General features: G+C 36.1%; 1 protein-coding gene across 40 annotated transcripts in view; it reads left to right on the forward strand.

The window, feature by feature from the left end:
* The window catches only part of adgrl2a (adhesion G protein-coupled receptor L2a), a 101,888-nt gene that overhangs the window by 5,553 nt on the left and 70,537 nt on the right, over nt 1-25,798 (forward strand). For all 40 annotated transcript variants that reach the window (XM_055047056.1, XM_055047061.1, XM_055047158.1 and 37 more), the window contains exon 2: nt 16,463-16,676. In XM_055047056.1, coding sequence (XP_054903031.1) covers nt 16,463-16,676 — 214 coding nt within the window. The remainder of the gene's footprint in view (nt 1-16,462; nt 16,677-25,798) is intronic.

A 25,798-nucleotide genomic window follows, 5' to 3' on the forward strand; every position in this document is an offset into this window, starting at 1 on the left:
TAGTCTAAAATGTGTACAAAGGCCAGATTTTAATTTGTCTATGCAAAAAGTATTAATTAGTGTTTTTCCTTCTTTTTTGTTTACATTTTGTTAGAAAGTAAAACAATTCGAATATATTGAAAACTGAAGTTGAATTTCTATTAAGATAAATTGCAGAATGTAATGTTCCTGACTCCAACAGCATGGACTCAGAGCAGAATGACAAGGCTTTCTGCTGTTCTTAATCTTTGTGCACAGACTAATTCTGAGCCAAGAAAAATCCCCTTATTTCATAAAAAGTGACAGCTACAACGAGAAGAGGCTTTAAGCATAATCACTTTGTATGATATTCGTGACTAAATTGGGGACCACAGTTCTGCCAATTTTATTGTCTTAAGTTTGACTGAACTGAGTCTATATTCTAAGCGCATGTCGGTTATAGATCTTCTTTTTATATAGTAGTGTTTTTGTTGGGATTCATACTGTCATACATAACACGTTTTGCAAAGCCATTATGGTAAAACTTGACCACCTATTTTTTAAATACCTCGATGACCGTTGTGAAGAAGTTCAAACATTGTAAACCTAGAAGTCTCCGACTTATCTTTGTTTTTGTATTGCATGAGTATACATTTGCCATGTAGCATTCCAAGCAATCTTCTTCAAGTTATTTTCCCTTTATCCTGCTGGTGGTCCTTTTATGTATGAATATATAAACTTTTTTTTTCACAACTAAGCAGTGATGATTTACCCTTGCAAGGCATGATTAAATTGGCTTACATGTTTTCCAAAATAATGTAGTCACATCTGGTGGGATTGCAGGGATTTGCATGTATCAGTGACAGAATTGCAATTCACACCTAGCTCAGTCACAGACTCTTTTCAAAACCTTCCCCAAAGATTGTTGGAATTATGGAGAGGCAAAATGAGATGGCACGGTGAGGATTGTGTGTCAAGAGGTGTGGAGTCGGTTTATGTTTGCAACCTGCAACATAGAGTGCTGGGAATATTTTGTTCGCTTTATTTTTATTTATTATTTTTTGCATAAAGCTATTTTGTGTGTGTGTGTTCAATAGAAGTATTTTGAAATCATCCGAGAATCTGAACTGATGATTATCCTTACTATGTTGGTTAAATGCCTTCAAGGAGTTTTTCTGAAGGAGGTCATACCATGTTCAGAACAGACAAGGTTCACTAAATGGGTCACCTGCAGTTTCATCAAACCATAAACAAATATTTTCTTTAGAATTTCGCTTTTCATTCCCCTTTAACAAAAAAAATGTTTTTAGAGGTGAAACCTGTAAGGACAAGCCTAGCACAAGAGTTTTCTGTCTTTCCACACACTCCGAAACCTCCCCATTGTTTCCCCTCAAAGCTTGAAATGTTTAAAGTACTTGAGGTTTCTCAAAGGGAACAGGGAAGGGCACCTTTAAAAGCACTCTTTTTGTATCGCAGGAAGGAGAAGAAGAGAAGACTTAAAACCTTCATCTCAAAGTCAATGAAGTGAAATAGACAATCAAGGTGTTCTGAAATCTAATTACTGGACTGTAAAGCCCTGGGCTTAATATGATCCAGAACCTGCAAGAACAGGATCCAGCAACTCCCAGTGATGTTCCATTTAGATGTTTAACGACTAAAAATACTTATACTGTCTCACTTTCTATCCTCTTTCCTTCCTTTCTTTCTTTCTTACTTTTTTATTTAATAACCTCTTTTCTGTCTTGTCCCTATTCTGGTTTTGTAATGGTTAGTGTGAGGAAAACAAATTAATCATCTAAACATCTGATCTGATCAGATCTGAAATTCCCAAAACAGAAGATACATGTGACGTGGTGTCTTATTTCTAAACACCCTGGGCATATATGTACTGAATTGTCTTGAAAAACAGAAGTGCTCACAACGTGCACTCATCCACAGTTACTGAATATTTAAGGAAACTTTACAATTCTGTGGAAACTTTATATACTTTTTAAGCATGACTTTTAAAATCTTAAAAACTTAACATTCAATGCAGTACCCAGACTGCTCAGAATAAAGTGATATGTATTTGTTTTGGTCTGTGTGCTTTAAGGAGTGTGAGCTTGTTTTGTTTTTCTACCACTTTGTTGATGTCATCTTGGTTGTTTGAGGTAGACTGCGGGATCCGGCCTCCCTGCGGAGCCAGGCAGCCGTGGGGTCTGTGTACGTAGGCCGACCGCGCTGTCATGTCTCTTTCATCGCCAGCCAGGCTTGGCCAATACGGAGATAAGGAGACAATGACTGGGAGAGCGAGCAGTGGCAAGGTGTAACCACAGCCCCTGGGTCTCCTCCCTGCCGAGTACTTCAAATCCTCATTAGGATTTTCAGCAAAGGAAGAAGGGATTTTCAGGATTAGGGCTTTGTCACAGCTGGCTCCAGGTCGGTGTTTGTCATGCAAGAGCATGGCAGAACTCTGACATATTGCTAACCCCCCCTCCCGTCTAACACAGACGCTGCCTTCACCTGGCTCCTGAGGCAGTCAATGTATTTTACACTGACCTCAAATGCTTGATGCTTACAATTGTTAACCTGCTACCTTTGCTAAGCGTTTTAAAGAACTCTCTAGAAGCTTTTGTCAGGTGTCTGTTGATTTATGTCGCAGTGTCAGTGTTTGTTGGATATTAATACAGAGTTAACCTTGGAAAACATATTTAGTTTGGTGTTTACAGTCCTAATCCATAACTCTTATGAACACGTCAGCCATGATTTTGATGCAACTGTTCAGATGGGAGACTCACTGCTATGCTTTAATCTTTTCCCTTCATATTTTTGTATAGAAAAAGTTCTATATGGCCTTCCCTGAAACTATTTGTTCCCTATGTTTGCTTGGCTTTTACAAAATAGTATGTGAAATTGGTTTCTCTTCTAAAAAGCTCTGACCTGGCAGTACTGGTTCTAGCTGGTTCTAATTGCTCTTTTAAAAGCTGTAATTAACAGCATCAAACAAAATTTAGGCTTTTTGTTGTTGCAGTCTGTTGCTTTCAGACATGATGCTCTGGCATCTTAGCTTGCAAACTGTACTTCAGAAACATTAACTTAGCAAAAATAATATGTTCAGTGGACCAGAGTCCCAAGACTTTTTAGATAATCAGAATGCATTGGGAGCCTTAACCAGCCAGTGTATAATTGGAGGAATAGATAATTTTTCACCTTTACTGTAAGAAAGCAGTTACTGTAAAACACGACTTTGGAGATTTGTAATCAAGACAAAATAATTTGGAGTTGACATTTTAGGTATTTTACAGCCCCTTTTCTAGCACCTCAGCTGAGGTAGCATTCTAGCTATAAAATACAATCTCTGTGTATTCTCAGCCTTGCTTAAAATTTTCTAATAGGCTTCCAACAATTCATAACCCACTATGTTCCTTAACAGAATTTAAATATTTAAATGCTTAATGAGCATTCCAGGTTTGGGCTGAAGTCAGCTGACTATTGATTTGCACCTTATCTTACTTGCACTCAGAAGAGTGTTGCTTTTAGCATAAACTGTCACCGCTTAGGTATTGACTGTTAACCGAAGTGGATCAGATCTGATTTCATGAGAAGCCTGTCATCAGTCGGGGTCAGTCAAGCTGTAAGTTGAACAATTTTGTTAACCAGTCTATTTCTTGGGATATTCCCATTTTGTAAATATGAATAGTTTTCCTTTGAAAGAAAGTGGCTATTTCTTTGAGGTCACAGTCTCATTACACTAAACAAAAGGCCCCTGTTTCCTGACATGTTACTCAGTCTCTCAGATTTGAACTTAGCATTAAAACTGCTTTCTTCTATAATTCTCAAGACTCTAACTGGATAAGAGGGTTTCAAATAGGTCCCACCCTAGATTAGTCATCTAATTACATGTCCCTATCTGCCTTATGCTTTACAGTCACAGCTCATCTCACTTTGTTTTTGCCCTGTTGATCAGGGACGCTCCTCCATGCAATTTTTTTGTTTGCTTCTCGGTTTTATATTTGTTTCATTAGTCATAAATCTGAGCTTGTTGCAGGATTTACTGTTAAATGTTCTGATTTATGTGACAAATAATTGCTTATCTGTTGTGAAAAAGACTCAAAGCCATTTACGTGATAGCAACAAGATAAAATAGCGATGCCTCTTTTGTTTTGAAAATTTTTTGCCATTGATGGCGCTTAAGTTGTTGATATCAAGGACTCCAGACAAACAGAAAGCAAGGACTTCTGATGAAGTGCTGTCTGGTAGGAGCGGATGGAGAGAATGTTTTTGATTATCCACTGTATAAAGTCTCTCAAACAGGAACCACCAGGCACAACTTGCGCCTGACTAATGAAGCAGGTCAAAGGGCAAATGCAGGTTTGTTTTGTATTTGCTGCTGTTATGATGTGGAATGTTACAGTTATTAATCTGCAGAGTTCAGGTCGCATAAGATTCCAGCGTGCCAATTTTCTCTCTCTTTCTTGTGAGTCATGCAGTTTGGGATATTTTAGAGCATTATACAAACAATTTTAATAGAATTTCACTGTGGACATCATAACTCTGATTTCTTCTGCAAGAGAAATTACATCAATTTCTCAATGTGAGCAGCCTGGTCCCATTCCACTTTTGGGTTTACCAAAAAAGCAAACAGAAGGATGGACTCATTGAAGTGGTCTTGAACTCCTTTTATTAAACCAGACAGATTCCATAGCAGCTGAAACGTCTCATGCAAACAACAGCAATTTGTGTTTAAGGGGTAGATAATTACATTTCCATTGTGAAGACACTGCTGAAAAACATCCTCATGGGACAGCGTTAGTACGGTTTGGATGGCATGCAAGAAATACCTACTGCGGGACATGTAACGACAGAATGTGTTAAGAGAAGATGATATACTCTAAGGCTCGTGATTTCACAGATTTTACAGTCTGCTCTCATGGGTCGGTCGTAAGATATCCTTTCTTGCCCTTAGTGGAATCCTTTTTGTCCTCTTGCTTTCATTCCTGATTTAGTACAGCTATAAATCCAGAGAAGGGTCCTGTAAACGAGGGGTGGTGAAACTATGCCCATAAATAAAGAGGATTTAGAAGCAGGGCCTTTTTCAAAGAACTCTAAATTCATTTATGTGGCTTGTTAACACACAGGGTTTAACTAGTGCATTAAGTATTTTTTTTTTCTTATTATTTTTGTAGGATTTCCGTTAAGGCTAAACTCTTAATTTAAGCTCTCACTTAGTAAATCAGCCAAGAACATCCACTTGTTTAGCGACAAGTTTTTTTTTTGTTTTTTTTTTGTCAATTTTTGGTGGTCCTTCTAAATCAGCAAGCTGAAATCTTGACATGTTGGTTTACTTGATGTCAGACTGAACATATACCAGTTCAAGCTGTTAGTGCCCTGGCACTATAAGTTGACCTCATGTGATTCAGCCTTTGACCTTGTGAGTTATAGTGACCCCTGAGTGCTTTTGCATGTCAGACCTCAGGCTTTTCCTGACTTGGATAAATGATGCACTTACATGTTAACAATAAATGTCCAATTAAATAATCTATTTTGAATTTGCTTCCTTCAGTATGCAGACAGAAATATGCCAGTAGGATGTTAGACATAGGCTGATATTAATTTGTAATGGCAGAATAGTATTTACTGGTAGTTAAAACACAGTGGAATAGCAGTATTTTCAAAAATATGTAAAGCCTAACACAATTAATTTGATTGAAAACATAAATTCAGCAATGCTACAAATATGTTATTTATTGGATTTAAGTAATAAAAATAAATACTAAGTGTAGTGGTAGTCCTCAGATATTGCTGTATTTTACACTAAATTTAATGTCTTTTGTCACTTTATCATTTGTAACACAAGTTGCTACTTAATTTGGCTATTTGCAGTTAACAGCTTAACAGCTGGCATCTTAACAGCCATACCATTATTTTTATTTAAGGGCAAATAGGACCACAAACATGCAGAAACTTTTATTCTTAAGCCGACCTGTGCTGCCAATTTGTTAGATTTGGCAGCCTTTTTCTTTTATTTCAAAAAGAAAAAAAAAAAAAGATCCTCACCGCTGGGTTCAAGAAACATTTTTCTAGATCACAAAAATAGAAAATATATCCCAAACATTGTATCACATTAACAGAGTAACATGTTTGGTTAATTGTTTTTGTTAAAAAAATAAATAAGTGTTGTCCTTTTAACTTCACCACTCCTTGAAGTCGTAGCAAGGGTATAGCAGAATTTTTTAAGCTATTTTGAAGCTGTTGCTTTTTACTGCTTTTGTGTCAAGATGTTGGTAACCATCTTATACATACTGACATACTGAGCATAAGTCCATACATGGAATTATTCTTAATTTCCAGCAGACAGACAGCTCTCCTCCATGAAGCTCTTAAATTTATTTACAGTGGTCAGCCGCGAGGTTTGCATCCTGACAATATTGAGATACGTCCTTAAATAGGAACTTTACATGTTCCTATTTAACATGTAACTCTAATATAACTCAGAACACCATCAACTGGCTCTTCTAAACTGCCTTTATTAAGTTATTCTAAATCTGGAAGCATATTTTAATACAAGGTTGTTATATTTATGTATTTATTTTTCATTTTTGACTAATAAGTAATGCACTGACGAATTGTCGAGATTATACGAGCAAATCATAAAAACAAAAAAATAATATGATACAGTAATAACTTTTATATTTAGGTGCTTCCGAAATGAGAGCTGTTGACCGACATATTAGGATGTAAATTTTTTTATGCAATGTAAAAAGTCTATTAGACAAGAATAAATTAGTGTTTTGCTTTTGTCCTTTGTCAAGTGTTATTGTCCCATTTTAAGTCTCCAAGCAAAAATGGTGTCCACTAACAATCCACCAAATCTGGATAGCAGTGAGTCCTTGTGGTTGAGTCAGAATGGAGACAGCATAAAGAATTCAGTCAGAGCAGCACTCGTGTCATCAGGGCATGACTACCCTGTTGGTCAGGGAATTTAAATGCCAGGTGGGGGTCAGTTGAAGCACCGGCTGAATAATGTGGCACAAATGCATACACATGAGAGCAGAGTCTTGGGGAAGAGGAACCACTGCCGTGGGCAGCTTGAAAAAGTGCACTGAGAGAACGCAAAGCAACTAGACAGACACCCGTGTTTTTATGTATTCCCACTGGTGACGTATTGGGTGCCTTTTTATTAAAATGTAGTGCATCAAACATGTCACTGAAGCCGAGCAGGACATTTGGGCTTCTCAATGTATCTCATGTCACTGCTTTTATTATTTTTAAAAGAAACAGAGGAAATGCTTTAGACAAGGGTCATCACATACTAATCAAATTCAGTCTATGAAGCTCCAAAAGGCGTTCACATTTAACTTGTATCAGTTGTCATCTGAAATATTGACTGACCTACATCAATTCCCTTTCGGAGTGACTCAGAGGATTAATTCACATAATTCTATTGATGTCGACTCACTTTAATTTAAATAGAGGGCAAACTTTCACTTATCCAATGTATTACTTTACTTTTTGAATCTAGACTGTTTACATCATTAAGTTGTTTTTTTTTTTTTATTTCGTCAAATCAACCTCAACACTGTAGTAATAAAATGAGTAAAGAGGCCATGACTTTGTCTGGATAATCTCAGAATGTCTTGTAATTTAATATTGAAATTTACAGTTGACCGTGTTTTAGGAACTATGAGAGGAAATTTACTACTTTATGGTCACTGCAGCCATTTCATTACCAGGAAATGTCCTTTCTTTTTTTTGTGACCTAAAAATCCCTCTCTCTTTTTTCCCCCTCTGTCTCTCTCTCTCTCGCTCCCTCTACACACACTGCCTGGCCTGGGGGCTATCCGATATTAGACAGTGAGATGTCACTCTGTGCTTGTGTGAGTGCAGTCAGCTAACATGTGCAGATGATGTGTAGTCAATAATGCATTATGAAAAAAAAGGGGATTTATGACCTTGATGAGCCTCATATAGCTTAATTAGGCCTAAAGGTTGATTTACATATGGAATTTGATGAGGCTGTGTTTTTCTGCAGGTGCTGTACATTTTTTTTTTTTTGTCTGGCAGCAAAACTTGATGCTTTGCATTTGTTTGAATTCTAATGGACAAGGTGGCGAGGCAGTAGCTAATATGAAGGGGGCTGAGGGAGTTACATGAACCTTTTTGGTTTCTAGTATTTCTACATGTCCTATTTTATTTGAACACAATTAGATTAAGTGCTACAAGATCATATTTCTGTTCATTGCTATTGTGGCCAGGATTATTTCAACAAGCACTAGTTTTGGGCAAAGAGAAATAAACTATATAAGGAAAACAACATCTCTGGTGTAAATTTCTGTTTAAAGCTGCTAAACAATGTGAGAAAAAAAAATCTTTTTTTTTTTTTTGACATCTATTCAGAGAGAAATGATGAGATCTTTTTCAGAGTCATGCACCTATATGAAAGATGCTCCTGATAGCCCCCCTGCAGTTGCTATGGAAGTAACAGAGATGTAAATGAACTGGAGTGAACTTGATGGTGGAGAATACAAATGAGGTTGAAATGTTTCTTTTTTTCTTTTGCTCTGGCTCTTTTATTCTTCATCCTTTTTTCCTACTTCCTTTTTTTCTTAATATGTGTCTCATCTCTCATTATGTTCAAAGACTAACTAGCATTTAATATATTTCACGATACTATAACATGATATGAGAATAGCTAAACATATATTTAAATTAGACAACAAAGCCACAGTAACTTTGTGCAAATTCATTTCCTTTCGATACTTGGAACTGAATCCAATACTTTGGAAATTGATTGATGAAGTAAGAATAGAAAAATCTATGTTATTCCCAACTGGGTGGTCATTTCTGACCACCCGTCATTTCTCAAAAAATGACCACAGTGATAGTGATATCACTGTATCACTATCACTGATAAAGTAATAGGATATCACAGTATCAGATTTATGACAACAAGAGAACATTCAAAGAAATGTTGGGAAAACTAAGACTCCCCATTATTTCTTTTTCACAAATAGATGTGTTTTAGAGATTATAAAATTTGTTTTCAAGAGTCTATATTGGTGTAGAATATTTCAGTCCAGTTTTGTAGAGTTTGCATACGTGGTTTTATTCTTCTTTCTAAAGTAAAGGAACTGTAAGAGAAAACGCAAAATGCAATTATATTGTGTTGTAAATTGAATAAAAGTGTCAGAAATGTTAATGATTTTTTATTTTTTTAAATACTTGTATGTTTAGTGTAGAATCCTCCAGTTTAGGTTTTGGTATGTACATAGTTCATATTTTAAACTAAAGGTTCTCAATTGCAGTCCAGATTCGTAGAGAACTGGGAAATAGCCCCTCAGCAGATGCTAACTTTAACTCCTAACTGTTAGCCAGAAGCGATATCCTCAGTTAGGATGAAGAGCTGTCATTATTAATCGACTTCATTATCTTACAGGATAACAAGTGAGGAATTTCTTCAATTACAACTTCATTTACACTTGGATATAGGTTGTCTCTTTCCTACAGCATCCATAGGCTAATTATTACCTGCCAATGGCAAATTATCCAAATTAGATAATGACATTGTTAAGTATCTTTTAGAAACCACTAGTAGATTGAGAGTGCCATACAGATTTCCACATGGAAATTGGAACAATTTTATTTGGAGTCATACATACTGTTGTTTCCTGAGATGTTCATCACAGGTTTGTAATGATCCCCTTTATAGGCTTCATGGTTAACATCACAATGTATTTGTTTGATAATAATTTGACCTATTCCACAATATGTTAGCCTGAAAGAGACTTGTTAGGAAAAACAGGAACACACTGTTAAATCAAAAATAAAAGTTAATGTCTGCCAGTTCAGTGGTGTAATTCATCTTTTACAATGGCCTCAGTGAGCAGTCTACCTCATATCCTGCTGTTTGCTGAGCATATGCAATATTTTGTTTCATCTCCTCCCCTACATAGATCTGACTTCTTAAGAATCCATGTTGTTGGAAAGGATATCTCTGGATTATCGAATCAGCACTGTGGGAAGGGCCTTAAAATAATAGTTTCTTTTTCTTTTCAGACCCATTTTACTTGTTCCATAGATTTTGTGGTATGCAGTTGGTGGAGTAAACCAGGATGACTCAAGCTGCGTCCCCTGTGGTTTCAAGCTAATACTTTAGGCCACACTTTTCTTTCACCCAGTGTCCCTACAGTGAGCTAGCTTGTCAGCTCAGGAGAGCAGAATAATGGCAAGCCGAGAAGAGATGCTAGCTCATTTACAAACAGCTGGTTAGCTCTCGTCAGAGCAGCTAGGAAAATCAAAGGGCCTGGTTAACGGTACACGACAAGCATTGGGAGCGTCCCTGTCACTCTTCTCATTGGCTCTCAACAGAAATTATCTGGTTTCACATCAAAATAATGTGGGGACCCCTTTTGTGTTCTGGGCACAATGATGGCAGCGTTAGTGACTGAATGGGCCTTTTGATCAGCCTCTGCTTTGCTCCTGGACTAACTGTGGAAGTATTTGTAACTCAAGTTACAAAGAGTCATTTTAATATGAAAACCATTTACTGGAGGGAAGATACCCCTGGTAAAATGCAGGACTGTATGATTCGGGCTGAACTTGAATGTTGTAATTTAATGTTTTATAACATACAAAAACTCTTTCGCCTGACGGATATATATATATATATATATATATATATATATATATATATATAATATATATATATATATATATATATAATATATATATATATATTTTTTTTTTTTTTTTTTTTTTTTTTTTTTTCAAAAATTGTTTCTACTACAAGTCGATATTCCTTACATCATTAGTATTTACATGTGTATCCGTTTGGGTTTGATTATGCCTTGTCTGGCTTCATGGCAGAACAAGATGATCTTAATGACTTCTCATTTCTGTGAAATAGGAAGACAATTTGCTCATTACCTCTGCTTCAGTGACACTCATATCCTACCAGATGGTCACTTTCCGATTGATTTGACTCGTTGGTGAAAAAAAAAAAAAAATTAAATCATTATAGCACCAAAGAGACACTGCATGATTGGTTCAGGCTACATATGGGGGTTTTCTCATAGTTCTCCAAATTGTTCACCTAATGTCATTGCAAAGGTTACTTGGAGAAGTAGATATCAGCTTTGAAAGCTTTAAATAGTGTGTTGCCACCAGTGTAATAGTTGTGTACCTCACCAGAATAGGGGTCCTGTGCCTCATCATAGTTACTTGTTAATATGTTTTGAGAATTTTTTTTTTGGATAAATTTATTAAGCACTGGCCAAAAAGTGAAGTCTTTGTTGGGTAAATTCTTCATTCTTTGATGCTAAATTGGGATGTACTGAACTTGATGCATTAGATTTTCTGAATATTATAATTTAGTATTATTTCATGCAATATAAATAAAGGGGAAATATGTTGCAGATGATGTTGGAGGCCAAGTGCTCCAAACAAAGCTTAAGCTTCCTTTTCAGGTGTAGTGTTCTTCTTTCTCTATTTCAGATTAAACTATATGAAATATCTCTTGTATACCTTAAATCGTCACGTACATGTAGATGATGTACATAGATGTATTTAGCAATTTATTTATTGTGGTACATTTTGTCCTCAAAAAGGAACTGGAAAAGTTGTTTCATATCTTGTATAATTGAACACAATAACTCACAAAATAATTTCATATTGTTCTAGTTTTTAACTTTTGCTTGTCGCTTGATCGCTTTGAATGGAAACTGTCTTCTTGTTCTCATCTTCAAGTCTAGCTTTGAATATTTTGACATTTAATTCTTCATTAAATAGCAATTGTTTATACTTGAGCACATCACCTTCAGCCGTTGGACAGCAACAAGTGCTCTCACTGCAGTCACTTGTTGAGATGAGATTTCAAATGATCAAAATGATCATTTAAAAGAAAAAAAACAGAAAAAAGAAGTCGCTGGAGCAGCTGATATTTCATATTATATTACTGATGTGGTTTACTGCTTCCATATGGAAGGTAAATAATTTTCATGTTGTGTGTTCCCTGAATAATTATGCTAATGACCCCATGAGCAAAATAATGATTACTTTTCTGCCTCATTTGAATAATGAAATTCTTCTGTTAAGTGTAACACTAAGCATTGGATTTGTTTATGTTAGATTAAGTGTGATCGTATCATTGTGTTGTGACTGCAATGCATGATCGATGGCATTTTGATCGCCTCTTTAATATCGGCATGAAAACAAAGATAATTTATTTAAACTAGCCACAAAGGCACATTTATATGAAACAACATAATCAGAAGAATATGTTAGAAGATCAGGGGGAAGTTATTTGGGTTTCCGTTTCTTATGTTAGCCATTAGAAATCATTTGTCTTTTAGGTTTGAGTCTGATTTCAGCCAGTAAAGCGACATTTGTGAAAACTGTGAAACGCTTTGTTGGCCTTGGGTTAACTCTACATAACTGCTGATGTGACTTTGGGTGTTACAGTAACAATACATTTATTGCACTCACATTTTTCCACAGACAGACTATCGGGTGTCCACCTATTGATGAGTCTGTGTCACTCACATCCCATAAACTAAAAATACCATCTGACAGCGGGAAGAAAAAGTAGTTCAGCCTGGGGTCTCTAATCAATGGAGAGAGGCTTTCATAAGTTGTTTACATCCCTGCTTTGGGTCCATGATCCCAGAAGGCTAATAAAGTGTGTTTTGGAAACGTCAAGTTTGTTTGAAACACACAAAAATTTTAACATGAAAATGCATTGCCATAGAAAGTGTGCCAGCAGCATGGTTGAAAGGCGGCTTGTGCTAGCTGGAGTAATGCTGTTTTCCTGAGCATGCATTTGTCTTCTCATTTCTACAGGCTCTGTTTTCGTCTTTAAGAAGCGAGACTGCATTAGCTCTAAAATTGTGGCGACTCTGCTGAGTGATTTAAGTGCTTTAGCAGAGTTCATGTGACACAAAACATAAGTTGGGCTGACTGTGGATTTGCAGATCAAACTCAGGGGTCTTGCATATGGCCAGAAAACAGATCACTTTCAGCCGCAAAGTAGGCCTGCACAAGTTAATCCGTCCCGCCCAGCAATATTTAACTCCCCCTCTGATGATCCATTTGAAGTTCTTAAAATCTTTCAAATAAGGCAGGCTCGTTTTGAACAACTCCATCTGAGCAAACTGTGCCAAAACAATTTATGTCAAAGTAAAATATACATTTTTAAATTTGTGCATCTTTTACCCAAAAAAAACTGAAAGAGAAAAAAGAAAAATCTTCAAGCCTTGACCAAAGAGGTGCAGGATTATGCACACTTTTTATCCACCCCTTTAATTACTCGCCTCTGCAAAGGACATCACATATTCAAAAAAAAAAAAAGTAGCTTTCTTTAAATAGTTTCTAATTATGACTTGTAAAAATGCAATTTCCTGAAATTAAACTTTTTTCTATGGCCTTTGGAGATAGTTTCACATGACATTTTGACCTTATGAGCAACATAAAATCTATTGATTCTGAAAATCCTATGGGTTTTATTTTCAGAAAAATGTTTATTGGAATAGAATAATTTGCTTTGTCAACAGTTCTTGTTTTTCTATTTTGTATGTTTTTGTTGTGACATAATTTAGATGTGGTTTCCAAGGTAATATAATGGCCTAAAAATGTTTTCAGATACTTTTTTTTTATTTCTAAATTTACTATGCTATCATATCTTTTTTGTTTGAGTATCACATGCAATGTATGTTTCATCGGCAAATCACATTTTCATGCTTTTAATAGATTACAAATGTAATGGACAAGCTAAAAACTAGAGACCGAATGCAGAAGCCCCTCTCCTGAACCTTTCTCAACGGTTGGTGCTCTGCGCTGTTTAAATTATGCAGTGGCAACATTTTCTGTCAAGTGAATTATGCTATTGCTGTTTTATTTGTTCTAAAGTTGTATCAATGCCTGTTTAATTATGTCAGTATTGCTTTTTCTTTCAAATGATCTTGCCATGATAAACAAATAAATTCTCAACATATTTTTTGAAAAAACTGTCCAATGGGTTTAAGATAAATTACTGTCACTTTGTAGGTATTTATCAGCACATGCTGTACTTAGCTTATAAGATTTTACTCATTTAGAAGGATGTTTTTTTTTAATTAAACAAGTACATGTAGAAAAACTATATATATAGGCTTGCATTCTCTGAATCTCTGCCACTTTCATGTCTTCGTTTGGATATTTTAAAGCTGTAGTATATCACTGAATGATGTTTAGCATTGCTCTATAGTTGCTACAAGAGGTATTGTAGTGTTCTGACAATGCATTGCTAGAGCGCACTGACATGAGCTCAAGATTGACTGTCAAGTTCTGTTCCTAACACTCTGTGTTTTCATTGTTTTTCACCTTTTTCCACGCTAGCTTCTGATAAATTGTTTATCAGCCAAGGCACTTTTTTTTCTCTCCTCAGACAAAAGGGCTGAAAATATGAAATGCAGCTAAAACCTATCATATTTGAAAGCCTTTACTTTGTGCCTGTTGGTCAAATGAAAGAATGTGCTGTCAAAAAGTGCCAGGAGAAGAAAAACGATCCATACTTAGTGATCATGGAGACAATTGAGGTTAGACTGACCAGAGCAATGGCTTGCTTCATACAGAAATGTTCTTTGTTTGTGCTGAGCTTTTCATTGAATACACCTCTAGAGTTGAGCTTTTACCTGATTTGTGCACAAACAGAGTAGCCAGCAATACAGACTGACATTTATCTTCCTTTGTAAAATATCACAGCAGCCTTTTCTGCCAAGAAGCACAATGCAGAATGTTAATCCTCTGCCACTGTTGCTTAGCATTTAATCAGACAAAGATAATTGTATTGGTTGCTAATTGATGAGCCATTCAATAGGGTAAAATGAACTCAGTCTTTCTTGACCAATTTACTGCAAGCAAACTCCTGCCAGTGACTTATCAAAAGAAAGAAAAGTCCTTTATGTTTATAAACTGCACAAATGGATCACTCCAACTTGTCTGCAAGGCAAACAAATTAGAACATGAGAAGTCGTGAGGGTGTTCTTTATTTTCTTCTGTGGCTGCGAACTAAGCCTCATTAGCGAGACAGAGTCTTTGGAAACAACAGCCATCAACCAAGTTGTAGGTAGGTACCCTGTTATATAAGGCCTCAAAGAGGTGACAGAGTCACCAGTGGATGCCGGGGAACAGCTTATTAGTCAAAGAAGTCAACACAGGAGCAGCTGGCAGTCTTATTAGGCTCTCTGCCCTTATCCTTTAATGTCTGACTTGTCACAGCAGTAGAAAGTTGCTGTTATCAGAAATGCATACAGATTCATAAAGTTTACCTGTGTGGATCACTTTTAGTTCAAAAATGACTTTTGGCATAACTTATATTTGCAGAGCCCCAACATTGATTATTTTTTTTTCCTTCCTACCCCCATCACTTGCCCTCATGGAAACAAATATCCACACATTCACAATGTTTTTTTGTTTTTTTGTCTACCTCCCAATTGAGCTTGCTTCGATTGTCAGCTCTGTGAAGAGGATTAAATTACACATATGTTGTCATGGTTGTTGTTCCTTTTTATTCTGTACAGAAAGAAATGAGCACTGAAAGAAAAACATTGCCTCTGTGGTGATGAACTTCACCATCACATTGTGTTTTTACATTAAAATGACAAACAAAGCAACAGCAGGTGTGACAGATAAAGCTTCTCACAAACAAATATGAATTTTTAAAAACATTTACACCAGCTTTTTAAAATATTACTTTTCATTTTTTTAATGGGGTTGCTCGCTTTGTCTTTTTTTTTGTTTGTTTTTTGTCAGTATCACTGTACTTATATCAATAGTTGCAAGGTGGCCCAGAGCTCCAGACATTAGGTCGACAAACTAGACTTTAATGACAATTATTGATTTTTGTTTCAGGGGCGGTTAGGGCACAGGGATGACATAGTAACACCATTAAATCCTTGCTGCAGTTGAGATCTGAAATGTTTGCTTGACATGCTGATGTACAGTAACATGTGAAAGTATTCACACTCTTTGAAGTCTTTTTGCACTTTGCTGCATTATAACCACAAGCTTTTTTGCATTTCAATTAATCTGCAATTACTGCTTTGTAAACACTCTTGCAATATTACTTTAGCACACATTGACATTGTGTTGACTATATGAATGCAATATATTATTTGACTCACAAGTCCAGACATAAATGCAATTGCAAATCTGTGGCATGTCATGAAAATTGCTACTGATTGTCCTTACTCTTCAGAATTAGACTTTGCTTTGTATTGCTTTGTCACATAAAATCCCAAAAACAGTAAAATGAGAAAAAGTTAAAAGGTATATGAATACTTTTGCAAGGGACTATATGTCAGGCTAGCAGTGATAATAAGAGTTTTCTGTCTTTATCTCGGCTCAAGAAAAAATGCATGCATGCAGATGCTCCCTTTGTGCATATCCAGCTCTGATGTCTTGTGATCATGTCTTCCTCTGTGGCACTGCAGCTACACATCTCTTTTCGATTTGCACTGAGAAGTCTCTTTCTTTCTCTCCTCTCCCTCAGGGTTTAGCAGAGCTGCCCTGCCGTTTGGCTTAGTGCGGAGAGAGCTGTCTTGTGAGGGTTACCCCATTGATCTTCGGTGTCCAGGCAGCGATGTCATAATGATTGAAAGCGCCAACTATGGCAGAACAGACGACAAGATTTGCGACGCCGACCCCTTCCAGATGGAGAACATCAACTGCTATCTTCCAGATGCCTACAAGATCATGTCACAAAGGTAAAACCGCGCACATGTGTGTGCAGTGTTAAAACAGTCGATCCTAAACAAAGTGTCTATCAAAGTTTCAGGGCCGTCAGAAAATTATTGACATGGCACGGTAATTGGTCTGAATCAGCTGTTTCTATTTCTCCAGCAGCCTTTGTTGAAACATTATTTTGTTTTTAAAAATTCTCGGTAGCTTTAAAATAAAGTTTTCTACCAAGGATAGTACTATTGCCTCTGTGGAGCTGATTAAGTCCACTGAAAAAAGCTGAACTGAATAAAAGTGTGGGATGAAAAAAAGGCAGTAGTTGTCAGCATCAATACCCCACATCACATTACCGTTAGCACCGATAATGAGGCGCCTGAACCTGAACAAAAGTGAATTAGAAACTTCATTACAGCTCTGAAAGGTGAAGGAGAGAGGACAAACGGTGTCAAAGGAGTACATTAAAAAAGGCAAGTAAGCAACAAACACGAACAGACCCGAACCAAGTAGAAAATAATCTCAGGCTCAGATTAGACAGCTGTTCAAACAATAAACATAGCAAATTTGTGTTTTTTCTTTTACTCTTTACAACAGAGATAAATTAAAGTGGCAGTACTGACAGGGTGCAGATCTGATGTGGCTCGGAGGAAGTAATTTTCTGTCTGTTACAATTTCTGCTTAGGTGTAAATTAACCTGCAAATGTGCAATCTAGATTTAGTATGCTTACATTAGGCTATCTGTGTTTGCTTTATTTTACCTTGTTAATAAGGTTGAGCTGCTTGCCCTTAGCAAAATCGATTTGTTATGTGTCTGCATATGAGTTATTTCACTTGAATTTAAAGTGGTAAAGCACACACGAAGAGACACAGTGTTGTTTGATTATTTGTATAAAGTAGGCCAACACTACTTTATGCATATTGATAATTAATCAATATGCCTAAATTGAGCTATTATTAATAGTGAAACTTTTACTGCCAAGTATAAATAGTTTCACACATTAGTAAAAATGTATGTTCTTGGAATAAAAAATAAATCATTAAGGTCAATACATTTTGAAAGAAGGTCTAATAAAGAATTGCTTTAAAGTCATGTTACTTGTCAAATAATATTCTATTCATAAAATGTTTAGTTTTCATGCTTGGTTTGTGATCATTCCTTTTGATACAGTAAATTGAAAAAAGTACTTATGCCCCTTCGACTAACAATTTTCAGAGAACTGTTCAATTTGTCATGGCAAATAAAGCATTAATCGGAAAAGCAGTTAAGATCATCTTTTTAACATGATCATTTCAACAGCTTATGTGTTTAAACGATCCAGTCAATTTCCAGGCCTAAATCGAAATGAACATCTGTTGTAAAATTTAGAAAGCACTGTTCAGCTTGTTTTTAATTTTAAAATTTAACATAATGCATCGTGCAACACACCACTGTAACCAGTTTTTCTTTTCTAGCATTGGCTTTATTTAATTACAAAGCTGAGACACAGTAAATGGGGCAAAGACAGAAAATGGAAAATCATGCGGCACACCCCCTGTAGTCAGATTTTCGACACAAGAAGCCAGACTTAGAAAACCAGCATCCCTAGATTTCTGCTCTAAGTAAAACATATGTCCTAAATATAAACAAACATATAGATCAGCATGACGTCTGACAGATGTTTAAGTATGCAAAGAAGCATAGATTTATCTGGAAGGCAACCAATGGTAGTACATAGACTTCCAAATGTGAATTTATGCATGGTAAGATTCCACCAGGAATATTTTGTGCCACATGAGACATAGTACATGAGACCAGTTGTCACACAGGGATGCCAGTGGAGCCAAAGTGCACAGGATGGAATGACATATGACTGCCACAGAGAGAGATATTGGCTGGTATGAGACAGTCAGCAACTCTGGCAAGCCGCCTTGGGAAATAAAAAAAAAAATGAAATAAAAGAGTAGAGCCCTTGTATTCAGGGGGGTTATTGTCAAGTCCTATTTGATGAAGTCAGATAGCTGACTCACATTGTCTGTCTTGAAAGGCTGCAGTGTCCCCGCTCCCTGTTTTTGACCCTTTATGTTACACTGCCCTCAGCCTTGCTTGTTCAAAAAGAGTTTGTGGAATAATGACCACCGACTCCTAAACAGTTTCCTAATAAAGCAACAATCTGATGTCTGTGACAGACTGTGGTTCATTGCTTATATGCAAAATCTGAGACTGACTGGGGATATCAAATGTTGTTTTAAATGCCTACTTAAGCTTTGGGTGTCAGACCTGAACATTTGTAGTCTAAGGAAGTAGGATCTTTCAAGGAGAAAACTGTTATAGGATGTGGCTCACAGGAGAGAGTAAGAGCAAGATTTCACCTCTGACAAGACTGGAAGCAGTATGGATAAAAACAAAATACTCAAAATGTTGCAAATAAAAGTAATCAGTAAAAGTTAATTTTTACACAGCACTTCTGAAGTACCTTATGCACTTTACTGGGCTTCATCTTTACTTGGTGTTTAAAGTTCAGTTGGTCCATCTCTGGGAAATCTCTGAGAAAGACAATTAGGAAAATTAGCCCTCTCAGGCTCAAATTACTTGAAAAGACTGGCTAAGTTGTTGCAAATCTGCAACACCTGCCTGGAGAGGGTTAAAGTGAAATAAAAAATGGATGTACCTACCGTATGTCGGAAGTGGTTGGCACTTCAGTTCATGCAGAATAACACTAACTAATGATATTGTTGCATTCCAGCTGAAAATAGCTTTTATGTGTAAGCATCCACACGTGCACACACTAATAATTCTCTGTGTAGCTTCTGTCTGGCATGTGTGAAAAAACAAGACAACTCTTTGCACAAGTGTAACATTAAGAACCTCAGAGTTAGAAGAAATGTAATTTAGTGTCATCTGTTTTATTTTTGAGTTCAAATGTTTGTGTACGTAGAACATTTTCATAAAAATATGTAGGCAAACTGATCCGCCGACTGAAATATGTTGTCTTTAAATTAAACCGTTTGGGACAAAATGTCCAAGACTGAAGCTAATAAGAAATAATTATTTACTGCAGGATGGCAATAAGGCCAAACTAATAATTTCCTATCTAAATATAATTATTCTCAAATAATAACTATTCAAATCATTTGTGTTTTACTTAGAGAGAATATTATCAATATGGTTTTGCATATCCTGGTTTCACTTTAAGAATTATTATGAAGAGCATTTAATAGATTTTTGGTCTGTCGTGCTGTGAGCAGTCATCAATTATTAATATCAGAAGCCGAGGCTATGTGATGCCGTGTGTGAGAATGGAGTAATCCAAAAGCAGTTGTAATTTATACAGTTTTCTAATTTAGGTGGGTGGAAGAAAAAAAAAAATCAGTGCTTGTGAAGAAAATCAAGTTGACTTTTAAATATCTGAAATTGATATGGCCCTGAAGTTTAAAGAGTTGAGTTATGGCTTTTCTACAGTTTGATGGATTTTGTTGGAACTCTGATTTGTTTTCATATCTGGCTGGCATATTATATTCATGAGCACAATGATTTTATGAAAATAGCCTTAGGATTGTTGTGGCTCAATTAGAACATTCAGCTGCAAGCAATTAGTTGACTCAAGTGGGTGATAATCTGTACGGGAATTTTTCATATGGACGCCGCCCCTCCAGATGTGAAAATGCGTGGCAGTGAAGTTTGAAATAATTAATTCATTGATGATAATATTCAGTGCTGTGATTATTCTTTTTTTGCAGGGTTGAGTTTTTGTAATAATTTCATTCTCTCTCCTGTGCTGAAGCTAATTAGAGCAAACACAATGGAAACATCTATTAGATTAAAATATTATATTTATATGCGGATATTTTTAAAATGCATGTCATTGATAATAATCAAATTGTCTCATGTGTGGTTGTGATTAATCCAAAATTGACCTCATGTACTTATCTCAACAAAAGTTTAAAAAAGATGACAGTGATATGCCTTCATAAATCTTTTTTACAGTAAGAAACATACGAAGATATACAATATGAAAAGTGGCCTACATACATTGATTTCACTTTGACTAATGAGCTTCATTGTAAGTATTCGATAACAAGGTCATTGATTGCTGTAATATAACAGGGTTGGTTCCTGCTGTGCCTGTGGATCATGGGTTTTTAGAAGGGGCATATCATTGACAGAAATGATCAATGCAGATTGCTCTCTGGAAGAGAAGATTGAATTTAAAAGTGGGATTACTGTATGACTTGATTTAAAATTAGTTAATAACCAGGAGTAATTTTCAGCAAAATTTGTTTACCAGTAAACATTTTTACTCTTGAAATGGACAAGAGTGCATCTTGAAATGTTACGGTTGTCCAAACAAAGGAACAGCTTTAACGGGACAAATTTTCCACACTTTGTTTTGAGCAGCTACATTTGATTTAACATGCTAAAATAGGTACAATGTTTTAGTTTTAAATCAGCTGCATCCTCCAAGTTTGCATCACTAAAAGTGAAGTGGGATCTGGAGACTAAAGAATGCTACTTACACTATTTATATCAGTGACAGTACTGCTTGCAAGGCTCTCTGCGGAGGTCCATTCTTGCCGCCTGACAGCACTCTGCCTTGTACTCTCTCTCTGCACATACACTGTTGGTGTTTATTTAAAGCACAGAAGATTAAGATTTCATCAAGGTCCAGATTCAGTTAGGTTGTTTCAGAGGGATGTGCGAAAGTTCAGCATGAATACAAAAGCTCTCAATCTCCTTTCAATTGGTAACAATGTGCTAAACAAGAGAGTATATTAAATCACCAGTTCTAAATTTGACTAAGTTAGAGTAGTAAAATGCCCTCTGTGTGAGTTCTCAGGTCAGTTTTAGTGAAACTTTGACCTTGAGCAATATTCAATCTATGTTTCTAGTCTTATGCTGTGAGTGATCAGTAATCATTTACATTAAGACCAGAGATTCATAGCTTACAATAGAGATGTCACTGAAAAACATAATTTTAGTATTTTTTAAAAATTACACATTTATTAATTTTAAAATGACTTAACTTTTTAAGTAGTCAACATAGCCAGCTAACTAGACAGATAACTAAACAGCAGTCTTTTGTGTTTATCACTGTTAGAAAGTAGATTAGAACCACAATCATAAAGCTTTACAAACTGCAGCTGACATTTCCAAATACAGCACGTTTCATTACAGACAGTGGGTGTTCTGTTACTTCCTGAAGTTTTTCTCTCTCTCCCTCTTCTGCAGCTCGATTATTCCTCATCTGTAAAACCTTACCTCCACTACGCTTTCATGTAAAATAGCTTATTATATTTCTGTGCTTCCTCTGACTTAATGTTTACACCTTGATACCTCAGTGACTTTCTAATTGGAACTGGAAATTAATTTAGTGTTCTGTCACTAGGTTAACTAATATTAACAATACAAGCTGGTAGGTGTATTCATGTGTCTTATTTACTTTCAAACCATGTACCCAGAATTACTTGGACCTTGCACAGCACTGTGCGCATAATGTGAAAACTGAATAAAGTGGAAATAAAGAGTTCATTCCCGCAGCTTTCAGTGTGATTTGAAACTCATTCATTTCTCTCTTCTGACTATAAATAATATGCAGCATTATACTCACTAATTAGTTCTGAAATATTACATCAACCCTTGAATAAAAACAAAAAAATAAAAAATTAGATTCCATGCTTCGGACCTTTTGCTTTGAGTAAAATTACCCAAAAGAATGGTAGCGGTGACATTAACGTCATGAGTTCAGATTAGTCTGCTTGTAATAGCTCTACACCTTTAGAAGTTGTAAAGCTACCCAAACCCAAGAATAAGAAAACCTTTGATAATTCTCTTGTTTTGAGCTGGAAGGTCTGATGTCCGCTGCAGTACACAATCATTACTATTTCTGTATGGCATTTCCTTATTCGTGGGTGGTCCAACTTTACATTCTATTTAGCAAAAGGTCACTTTTCAACCAGCACACTGTCTAATAATATTTCCATTGACTTCAGTAGCATGGCAATATACCTCTTCTGCTTAAAAATCAATAGGAGCGTTGGATGAATATGAGTCAGACAGCTTTGGTCCTGACCCTTCAAGAGCCTGGAATTCCCCCATTGAGCTATATGGGCTACTTCAAGAAAAGTAACATTAACACAAGCATATGACTGCAATTACAAGTTTGAAGGATGTCTTGGAAGCATATTGAGTTAGATCTCAAGTCAAAAGCAGGATGCTAATGGTTAATTTCTAATTGCTCACTTCCTGAAAGAGTATTGGGCCACCTCCTAGAACTGGTATAAATATACTGATACAGGAGATGATTATAGTTATACCAAGTGTGTGTTGAATGTGTGTGTGTTTTTTGTTCTGCTCATATCACATTGTTTCACTTGCTGCCATTCTGTGGCCCTGGAAATGATTTAATTTTTCAATGGCCTGTCTACGATCAACAGGCATGCCTCTTGAGAGAGATGTCTGCCTTGATAATTGTGCCATGAACCTCATCAGCATTTCAGATGAAATGGGGCTAGACGGGTCACTTTGAGTTTAAGAGATGCTAATTTGATTGAAATTCAAACTGGGAGCACCAGGAAGTAGATTGTTCCTCTTTGGGTAATGTGCTCCCCTCACTCATCTTGCTTCTCTCCAGTTACGCAGCGATTGTTTTCGCTGCAGCAACTCCTTTTTTCTTTATTGTATTGTAAATTAAAAATGGGCACTTTAGGCTAGCAGAATGTGGAAAGGGAGAAAATTGAAAATTTTATCCAAAGCTAGACACAGAGAGCTAGACAAAGGAAACACTGTTTTGATTACCCCTGATTGCATTGTGATTTGTCATTGTCTTGAGTCGAAACATACCTCTAATTCAGATCGATCTAGGAAAAATGTATGTGTTACATTGTAGTCCATGTACAATAAGAGCTTTTGCCTGCTTTGTGTGGATTTGCATGGCATGAATTTTTAAAACCTATGTCAGACAAATACACCAAATCAGAAGTCAAGACACTGTGACATTGCTTTAAAATGAGTCTACAGTTGAAATGTTAACACAGACAAATTCTAGTTTTTCTCCTTCTTTCTTGAGCTTATTTTTCTACATATATCTAAAAAAAATCAAATAGTTTGGATCTCCGTTTGGACTAGGCAGGCAAAAGACTGATGATATCTCCATCATGTTGATATTTCAAACTTGTGATGCACAAATTTGAAAATTTTGGCCAATACCAATATGCAATATCAATGTTGATGTTATGGCTGTTAATGTCTGTAAAGAAAATAAATCAGTTTCAACTTGAATGGAAAACAGCCCTGAAGCAGTTTTGTGTATGAGACCATTGTTACTCATATTGCCAGGCTTAGAGCAGAGACCCCTTGGTGAAACCAGAAACTGTTTGTTTTAGCTGAACGTTTGTGGCTAACCCATTAGTCTTGCTTGATGGTACAGTCCTTGTATGGTCTTATCTTATAGGTTGTATGGTTTTATCTTATAGAACCAAGTAAAATACACTAAACCATGACATAGTGTATATTATGGTTTGGAAATAAAACACATTTTCTAATGGATCAGTTTCAATGTGGAATGCAATCGTTTGTGACTAAAACAGGATTGGAAAACAACAGTATGACAGGTTTGTCATTTGAAGTAACTTATTATACAACTGGCACATTATCATCATGTCCAATTATTCCTCTGACATAGTTTATGGTGGTAAGGAAAAGGTTAAATTGTATGTGGATACTTGGTGTCAGGAGTGGCATCAGTTCTACCTTGTTGGCATCCTAGTCCACCCATTTTCCACTATCAGCTGGGAGCGCTCATTTTTAAGAGCGATCTGCATCAAATCCAAGCTGCGTTCCTGACGACACTCTAATTGTACTGATGTATGCCTCTCTCAAAAGGTCAGAGATGTGATGGGATTACATTTGGAATGCTTCTGCGTGATTAACGGCTTGGAGGTCGAAAAAGAGGCAAGAGGAGAAGGCACAAGCTCAATCATGCTATTCTTTTCATTGCTTTGAAGAATAAGTCATATTAAAAAACTGTTTACATTGAATGGGCATTCTCAGTATTTTGATTATCACTTTGTATCACATATTATAAAGCTGAAATGTAAATAGCTTTTCTTAAAAATATGTTTCCTATTCAAAAATAGACTATTGAAGAATGCATCACTCTAGAGAAAAGTAAAGAAAAGAAAAAACTCCTTTGACTTAATATTCATTAGGAAGATGATTAATTACTGTATAGCCTCAGACTATCAAAAGATAGTCAGAGATATCATATTTTAAATGTATTTAATTAGTGTGCACTGTGAGACCTGTGCCCTGCACAGCTAAATGCTGAAGTTTTTATTGGTGGAATTTCAATTACATGCTTTCTTCCAAAATGAGTGGTAGAACTATGCATAGAAGAAGTCATTAGGGCTTTTTCAATTGGTCTCAGGAGATCCCTGAGGTTTCACAGATGAGACGGTAATCAGACTCACACAGTCCCATAGATCAGGGTGCCCCTGTTCCACTGCTCTAAAATTAGGGCAATACATCAAGCAGATCTATCAACACATATGACAACATTGTTTCTAAAGAAATATGAGATTTTTTGAGCCTTTTTCTTGTTTGGTTCAGTACATTTGCTGGAGTAATGATGGTAGGTCTGTGTCTCATTAGTGTCACTAATTTTATTTTTCTATATTATTCTGTTTTATATGCCTGACATAAACTAGGCATTCATTTCCTGGTCTCAGTGGAATCCGCTGGATAAAGCACTATGATTTATATTGCTTCTGCATGATATGCTTATGCATGAGCAAAGCAGACAGAATCATCAAAGTGACCATTTAATATGTGGAAAGTGGTTCAGATCCATAAAATATTTGTTACAAAAAAAACACACACAAAAAAAAACACACCATGCAGTCTATTATGATCTCAGCATGAGGTACACATTTTAATTCCTAAACAGGAATTCATTTTCATGAGAACAAAATGCATATATTTTTATCTGTTATTACACAAGGAGGTCGTTAATGAAGAAACAATTCCCACGAGATTCTTTGTGAACACATATGCGTACACAGACTTGAATATGAATGGGGGTTTGCACAAGCATACAGAGAGCTGGGTTTTTTGAAACATTGTCCATTGTGAATAAATGTAAGGAAAAAAAACTGTTTTCTAAAATGTAGTCAAATG

This window comes from Poeciliopsis prolifica, unplaced genomic scaffold (assembly GCF_027474105.1).
Source record: "Poeciliopsis prolifica strain line A6 unplaced genomic scaffold, Auburn_PproV2 SCAFFOLD002, whole genome shotgun sequence".
In the NCBI taxonomy this organism is placed as follows: Eukaryota; Metazoa; Chordata; class Actinopteri; order Cyprinodontiformes; family Poeciliidae; genus Poeciliopsis; species Poeciliopsis prolifica.